This window comes from Octodon degus, unplaced genomic scaffold, assembly GCF_000260255.1.
Source record: "Octodon degus isolate 3935 unplaced genomic scaffold, OctDeg1.0 scaffold00005, whole genome shotgun sequence".
Taxonomy (NCBI): Eukaryota; Metazoa; Chordata; class Mammalia; order Rodentia; family Octodontidae; genus Octodon; species Octodon degus.
In genome coordinates, this window is record NW_004524581.1 from 12,759,086 (window position 1) to 12,768,104 (window position 9,019).

Genomic DNA, 9,019 nt, shown 5'->3' on the forward strand with positions numbered 1-9,019 from the left:
ACAAAGGAACTGCTGGTTGAGAAGGGCAGCAAGGGGCAAGCTATCGAAAGCCTCCATACACGCTTCATAGACTCTCTCTGAATATTTAATTTTACCTAGGAAAAGAAAAAACGTAACATACGAAATGAATCCTTATTTTTTAAACAGATACTACTATTAGATTTTTTTTCTCTCTCCTCTGCCTTGTATTTTACCAATTTTTATAATGCAGTTTGTATTATACAGTTTCAATTATAAAAGGTAAATGTTTTAAATTAACACCAAAGCAAAGCCACGGAGATGGCTCAGTAGAATAAGCGCTTGCCCGGCAAGCGTAAAGTCCTGAGTTCAATCTCCAGCACTGAAAAGAAAAAAAAAAAAAAAAAAACAGCCAAAGCAAGAAAATTATGGAGACAGTAAATACATAAGTGGTGGTAAGGAGTTGAGAATGGGTAAAGCAATAACTACAAAAAAAGGATCGGGGGGGGATTTATGACAAAACTTCTCTGTATCACCACTATGATGACAAGCAAACTATACATTTGTCAAAATTCCTAAGAGTAAATTTTATTGTGTGTTTTTACTTTTTTTGGTACCAGGAATTTAACTCAGGACTTTGCACTTTCCAGGCAGGAACTATATTCCTTTTTTTTTTTTTTTTTTTTTTATTAGCAGAATATATTTATTGAGGGAAAGAAAGCCCCTGTCTGAGAGAGAGGGACAGGAGGGGGGCCCAAGCGGGTTGTTCCGCCCAGGAACTATATTCCTAACCCAACCTTGTACATTTATTTTTAAAAGGCAAGCTTCTAATATCACACAAATCAATTAAAAAAGTTATCCATTTTATGAATATTTGCTCTAAATTTATGTAGAACATGCTCCATATAGTCATAAAATATTGTTAAAAATAAGTAAGTCAGATCTTTAAAGACAAACCTTCACCTTTGCAGGCCAAATAAAGCACAATTAGAACTAAAGGCTCAAATAACTGTAATACTTTTACTTTATTCTGAGAGCCAATGATAATTATTATTATAGGAAAGACCATTACATCTTCACAACAAAATTCAAGGCCCATATATTTAAAAAAAAGATAAGAAAATATACATTGAAGGAGTTAGTAGGCTCTTCATGTCTAAAATGAGTTTTTAGGTCAGGTGTGGTGGTGCACAACCTATAATCCCAGCACTCAGGAGGCTACAAACTGAGTCTAAGGCCAGCCTGAACTCAATAGTGAGGCCCTGCCTCAAGAAGACAAAAACGAGGGCTGGGGAGATAGCTGAGTAGAATAAGCACTTGCCTGGCAAGCACAAGGTTCTAAGTTCAATCCCCAGTACCATGAGTATTTTCTTTATTTTTGCTCCGAATGCCTTCAGGGCAGGTTTGGCTGGCTGGAGTTGTGGGGATCGAACTACAGCAACCTGAGGCTGACAGCTTTGTGGAAGCAGCCACTTAAAGAAATGAGCTAGGGCTAGGCCCCCAACCATGAGTATTTTAAATGGGTAATGAAGCAGGAAACCAATATAGAAGCTCTACCAAATCAAATGATCATTTAATTTTCGGGAGATATGTACATTCTTTGTTCCATTATATTTTTACTCTTGGATATTTTGCTGTGGCAAGAATGGGAGGGAGGGTATGCTAATTACCTAAGGAAAAAAAGCTTAGTTCTCATTTCCTCTTAAGACCTCTTAAGATCTCTAGGTGGTACGCAGCTAATCCACAGGCTGTCAGAGCTGAGAGCCAGTTTTGGAAGGCTCCAGGAGTCTGTTTGGCAGTGTGTCTACATGTGGAGAAATGTAAACATATGTGGGATATGAAAGGGAGAGTCACCAGGAACGTTTTGGTTAGTATTATAATATTCAAATATTAAAAATCTATCTATACATATAGCAACCAGAGTTCCTAACCTGAGTTTACTGACAGATCTTTTTTCTAGTACCCAAGAATCTGATCCAGAAACCATCCTCACCCCCAAAAAATCTCAGGGCCAAAAAAAATCTGAGTATGTTGCCCTAAACAATACAGTATAACAACTATTTATATGGCATTAACATTATAGTAGGTATTATAGATAATCTAGAGTACATGGAAGCATATGCATATATTATATGCAAATGCTTTGAACATCTTCTGATTTTGGTAGTTACAGGGGGTGTAACACAGCTAAATCTCCACAGATACTATGATCCTATTTTAGAATTTTATGGCTTAATATAGTCATGAATATTAAGTTAACATGCAAGTTTAAAATGTGAAAAAATGCCAAACAGTATCTCAGAGATTATAATTGTTATAGTTATTTGAAAAGTGATAAACACTGTAGGTTAAGAATTTTGGACTATCATAACTTTCTATGATAGCACACTGTTTCCCAGATACAGCATGTACTTTGATCTTGCTCTCATCTTCTTTTTCTATTTACTCAGTCCAAACTCACTCCACAGAGCCAGTAACTGTTTTACATTCTTTTACAGGCACATGCCACCATCCCTGGACTCTGGTGGCCTCAGTCCACTCTGGGGGCAGGGCAGGCGGGGATGTAGTAGTCTGTTCAATTATCTCGCTGGCGCCCTCTTTTACACTCTTTTTTTTTTTTTTGGTGGAACCGGGGATTGAACTCAGATCCTGGCGTTTGCCCGTCAAGCGCTTATCCTACTGAGCCATCTCCCAGGCCCCTACATTCTTGAATAAACTTTGCCACTGCATTTTGCTCATTTCTTTCAATTCTTTGAAGTGAGAAGAATTTGGACTTCAACTCCAGAAGAAGAAGCAAGCAACACAGAACTTGGTAATGTTTAGTTGGCAAGCCACATTTTAGAAAAAAAGGTTCCAGAAGCCAGTGGTGGCACACACCTGTAAGCCCAGCACTCAAGAGGCCAAGCCAGGAGGACTGCTGCAAATTCAAGGCAAACCTGCGCTACAAAGTAAATTCAAGACCAGCCTGAACTTCACAGTGAGACCCTAGCTCAAAAAAAGAAACAAACGGGGCTGGGGAGATAGCTCAGTAGAATAATTGCTTGCCTGGCATGTGCAAGGTCCTAAATTCAATCCCTGGTACCGAGGAGGGAAAAAAAAAAAAAAAGAGAGAGAGAGAGAAAAAGAAACAAGCTACCTGATAACAATAGGGTTGCTGTTGTATGATACAATCAAGTTAATATTCAGAGTACAATGGAAACAGACCATCTACCTATGTAAGATCTAGTTTGTTGGAAGTTGTTTTGCCCAAGCATTCTGGTCCTGGCTGTGATTGACAGGACATGCCTATTTTGAATCAGGTTACATGGTTACATTTTGTTTTTAGCCTCTTGTCCAGATCTTAGTGATTGACAAATTATATCCTGACTCCCAGCCAGCCAGCCATACCCTAATCTACCTCATTACTGGGTAGCTTCTGACATTTCTTCAGTTACACCAATTATAATGAACTGCTTCTTGAACACAAACAGGTTTTTAATTAAGAAAGACAAGGCTTGATTAAATGACATACTTGGTAACTTGAGGAAAAAAATATTGCTTGGCATGGTGGTACATGCCTGTAATCTCACCAACCCAGGCTTAAGCAAAAAGACTGCCCTGAGTTTGAACCCCGCCTGGGTTACCTAGATGAAGGCCAGCCTGAACTCTCTAGCAAGAGTTTGTCTCACAAAGGAAAAAAAGAATTCCAATTCATGAACTGATCTGCAATGATCTTAAGAATAGGGAACAAAAATCTAAAATGCAACAATAACTTTTATAATTTTAACATCAAAATTATATACAACCCATAAAATTAAAAATTTTAAAATATATATAAAATACTGAACTATTACTATATAGATAGATAAATAGATAGATAGATATATATATAGATTTTTTTTCCCCCAGAACTGGGGATTGAACTCAGGCTATTGCTATATTTTTAAAAGTTCAACATAACAGGATATATTAAGATGAACATTTTTAAATTAAACACCAATAAAACCTAGACACTGCTTGATAATCTTCCTCAAATATGTGGACACAAAAGTTGTTATTGCATGCTACATTGTACAGTCTTCAGAATTTTTACCTACATCAGCCTATAACATAAAAATGAGAAATTGAAAATATTTCCCATGAAAGTACTCACATTCCTGCTTAAAGGTAAAATATTCAGTAAGGTGTCTGCATTCATGATTGCCTCTCAGAAGAAATAATGTGCTTGGGTATAGAATCTTCAAGACCCATAAATATAAGACACACTGCAAAAGAAAATGTTTCCAGTGAATTTATCTTGCATTTTTGTTTAATTTGTTTGATCTTTACTCCATTTCCTTTAACTCTATTCCCGTATGATCTCTACTATTCTTTATATCTTCATTGCTTACTAAAATACACAGTCCATGAAACCATAAACTATTACTTCTCTCCTGATTCTCCACACTTAAAAAAGTAGCCAAGGGGAGATGAGCAATTTGTTCAATTGATGAGTCAAATAATCTATTACTTTAGTTGTATATATTATTCAACACAAAAAACAATTAATGGTTTCCCCTTAGGTCCATTAGTAAATATAATAACATACAAAATAATAGCAACTAACATTTACAGCACTAATGATGGGTCAAACATTTTTTTTTCCTGTATTTAGGGCAGGGTCTGTAGGGTCTCACTATGTAAATCAGACTTGTAGTGATCCACCTGTTTACAGCCTCCCAAGTGCTGGGATTACAGATGCATGCCACCATACCTGGTCTCAATTTCTGTCTCAGCTTGCCCTGTAGGCAAGTGCCCCTAAACACTGTTTAATTTACCCCCCTCAAATGACATTTATTATCATCTCTATTTTACAAATAAGGGGCCAGTGAGATAGCTTAGGAGACTAAGTGCCTGCTAGGCAAGTGTAGGAACCAGAGTTCAATCCCTGGTATTGCATGCCATGCCAGCCCTGCTCCCAGGCATGCTGAGCCAGTGACTGAGACCAGGCATGGTGGCACATGCCTGTATTCTCAGAACTAGGGAGGCTGCAAAGAGGAGAATCACTACGAGTCTGAGCTGTGCAGTGAGGCCCTATGCAAAATATATAAATTTTTAAACAAAATTCTACAAATAAGAAAACTAAAGCAATAAGTTTAAGTAACTTGTCAAAAATCACAGCATTCCTAAATAATAGGAGGATTATGGTCCCTTAATCTTAAGCATTATGCAATGCTACTTAACAAAGGGAAGGCCCAACTTTTATGTCTGTTTTATTGATCATACATGTTGTCTTATATAAGGAAGAAGTTTATGATCTAACCTAATTCAAAGCAAATGCAATTTTATAACAAAAGGAGTTTAAAACAAAAACAATAAGCATTTCTCTAAATAGATATATCATAAGAAAAAGCCTAAATTTACTTACTTGGTTTTAAAAAAAGAGGACTATTTTAAATGTAAAGAAACATGGTTTATATTATCATATACAAAAATATTATATTCTTAAAGTTTAAGGTATTTTTAAAAGTTTAAGAATTAAAATGTCTATTCACATCTTCATTTTATTAAGTAAAAAAGTAGTAAAACCATGGAAATAGGTAATGAATTCAACATGAATTTGCTGCTTTTGTCATTTTCCTTTTATACTTAAGTGTATTAAATGAGTCAGTGAAAAAACTTTATACAAGTATGTCTACATCAACACGCTTAGGTACCAACTAAAATTGTTATTTTTTTAACTAAATCACCCAAAACATATTGTTAGGAAGAGCCATTTTCTAATTATCTTAAAGCCCTGAAGTAATTCTGACAAAGTTAAAAGGCTGGGTATAAAACTATGAATGAGAGGAAGAAAATTCACAATAATAAAATTTGTAAGGGAAACGGGGGGCAGAGTCCAAAACTCCCTTTGACACTGGGAACACCTCAAAAAGTATATTGAAAACACTGAAATGAAAATTCAAAGTAAAGCTTTAATATCTATTAAGAGACATTATTAACAGCACAAACTTAGTGAGACTCTTAGTGACACCCTTTATTACTGTGCCATTTATTAATAATGTGACTTTGGGTAAGTTACTTAGCCTTTCTAAGCCTCAAGTTTCTAATCTATAAAATGGATAAAATAACACTACTTTTCCATAACAACATTGTGAAGATTAAATTAGTATCTGTTAAGTGCTTAGAGATTGCTAAGAACATATTAAATACATAACAAAATTATCGATCAGTACAGCTTTGTCCCAGTAGTTCTCCTCTAGAATCTGCTCTACAGAAATAGCAGGGTGAATATGCAGAGATGAATTAATCAAATGGCTCACCAAGGCATCATTTATAATGGCAAAAAATCTAGGAATATCTTAAGGGACTCTCAATAAGAAACTGTGATGTTTATTCAATGAAGGACAATGCAGTATTAAGATGAAGGTGTAGATTTGTACTTACTAATTTGGAAAGACACAATGTAAAGATCTATGAAGAAAACAAGTAGGGGCCAGGGAGATAGCTCAGTAGAATAAGTGCTTGCCCAGCAAGCACAAGGACCTGAGTTCAATCCCCAGTACCGCAAAAAAAAAGAAAGAAAAGAAAGAAAGAAAAGAAAAAGCAAGCAAATAACAGAATAATGTTATGATATAGTTCTGCTTTCATTTCAAAAAAAAAGATGCATATATTAAAAAATATAGGTTGTTCAGTATTTGCCACATTTTACGTGAGCAGAAAGAATCATCTTGTTAAACGTTAACCAACAAGTCATTTTAATGCCTCTTAAGCTTTTAAAAACTTCAAAATACACAATAATTCTGTATGATATAATTAGAATACACAAAGATTTTATATGGCATAGCTGGGTCTTAATTAAACAATAAAAGAATCATTAGATGCTTTAAATAATCAGAATTTAAACTTTTTCATATAATTTAATGTCTTTAGGGACAAGAAAGATATATAAATAAACAACGTATCTTCCTTTTTAAAAAATTATTTATTTTTTTAGGCTGTCTCACTACGCAGTCCAGGCTGGCCCTGAACTTTTATTGTAGCCCTGACTGACCTTGAATTCTAGGCAATCCCACCTCAGCCTCCACAGTGCTGGAATTATAGGTATGCACCACCACACCAGCTACAATTTTTTTTTTTTTTTTTTTTTTTTAATCTTTTTGAGACTAGGGTCTCGCTATGCAGCTCAGGATGGCCTTTAGCTCACTTTGTAGCCCAGGCTGGTCTCAAACTCACAACGATGCTCCTGCCTCAGCCTCTTGAATGCTGGGATTATAGGTGTGTACCACGATGCCTGGCTTGTTCTTAAACCTATAACAGGGCAATAAAGACTTCTTAGGGGGCGGGGAGATGGCTCAGTAGAATTAAGCACTTCCCTGGCAAGCGCAAGGGTCTGAGTTCAATCCCTGGTTCCGCAAAAAAAAAAAAAAAGACTTCTCAGTTTGCTCATAACTTCCAATGGGAAAAATGGCAGTTAATAGTTATGCAGATTAATACAAAAGAAATTAAATGGTCTTAAGAAAGAACAACTCTAGATTTAGAATATGCAGAAGTATTTTTTTTTTTTTTTTTTTTGTGTGTGGCCAGCTCAGCCCACCTAGGGGTGGGACTGGCTGGCATGTGGTACTGGGGATCGAACCGCGGTCCCTGTGTTTTGCCAAGCTTGTTCCAAGTAGGTGCTCTAGACCACTGAGCCATCTCACCAGCCCAATGCAGAAGTATTAAGAACTAAACACAGGTATTTTTAGAAAGTACATAGGTATTTACACTAGGAAGTAACAGAAATAATCCATGTAACACTTAACAAATCAAATGACAGTATATGATTATTACCTCTATACTAAAATAACCTCTGTCCACATAATCACCAAGAAAAAGGTATCGTGTATTAGCAGGTGATCCTCCTACTTCAAAAAGTTTCATCAGATCAAAAAATTGGCCATGGATGTCACCACACACTGAAACAAGAAAATTATTAGATACGAAAATAAACTCTTTTGAAATAACAAATTAATACTTAAATTCCAATTTCTTTTATATAAGAGATAGTGTAAATGCTATCAAGTAATGACTGGGAAGGAAGTGGTCTCTGCAGAGTCATATGAATTATGTGTAACCAAATATTTATTTGCCCAAGATGTAGAACAAGATAAAACAGATACAATAAAATTTGAGGCCAGTGACAAATTTTTCTTTTTTGGTTTTAAGAGACAAGGTCTATTTAGCTCAGGCTGGCCTTGAATTCATATGTAGTGCAAGGTGGCCTGTAATTCATGGTACTCTTTGTCTCAGCCTCCCAAGTGGTAAGGCTATAAGCCACGATGCCTAGCCAGTGACAAATCTTACTGTCTGTCGTCTATCTATTTTTTTCTTTGTTTTGAGACAGGGTCTCAAGATACAGTTCAGGCTGGCCTTGAGCTCACTTTGTAGCCTAGGCTAGCCTTGAACTCGCAACAATCCTCTTGCCTCAGCCTCCCAAGTGCTGGGATTACAGAGGTGCACTGCTATGCCTGCCTACAAAATTTTCACCTAAATTTATAAAGCTCCTTTTTTTAGGAGTAAGAATATGTTTACATCAAAGCATGACAAAACTATAACCATGGCACTAAAGTCTCCATTCTAATTCAACACTCGTTAATGTCTAAATGATCGCCTTTGAGATCTGATACATCAAAATATGTTTCTAATGCGTGAGAGCAAAGGAAATGTTCAAATTGAATTGTTAATACAAACAGGTAAAAACTTTTAAACATACAGAAAATAATTTGCAAATCAAGATACTGATTTTGGTCTTGTTTTTGTTTTTATTTTTGTGGTACTGGGGATCAAACGCAGGACCTTGTACTTGCCAGGCAGGCACTTATGCCGCTGAGCTGTCTCCCCGGCCCCAAGATATTGTGCATGTAAAATTAATTTGGTATATCACATGACTGAAAAACAACAGCGTTGTATTGAGGCAACTAAATAATGGTACACAATAAAAATAACATCTAAAACATACAGTTTACCTGTAATTGGAGCTTCTACTTCTATCATAGTTTTCTCTCTCCGAAGAATGGCAGCACCCTCATTGATAATTCTAAGTGCAATTTCTTCATCAACC

General features: G+C 36.0%; 1 protein-coding gene across 1 annotated transcript in view; it reads right to left on the minus strand.

Moving 5' to 3' along the window:
* Positions 1-9,012, minus strand: part of Ppp3cb (protein phosphatase 3 catalytic subunit beta) — a 55,135-nt gene extending 46,123 nt beyond the window's left edge. Inside the window, exons 1-4 of the mRNA XM_023718540.1 lie at positions 8,925-9,012; positions 7,750-7,874; positions 4,091-4,202; positions 11-95 (exon numbers count right to left, since the gene is read on the minus strand). Of these exons, the coding sequence (XP_023574308.1) occupies positions 11-95; positions 4,091-4,202; positions 7,750-7,874; positions 8,925-8,952 (350 nt within the window). The 5' untranslated portion in view covers positions 8,953-9,012. The remainder of the gene's footprint in view (positions 1-10; positions 96-4,090; positions 4,203-7,749; positions 7,875-8,924) is intronic.
* Positions 9,013-9,019: the final 7 nt, after the last annotated feature.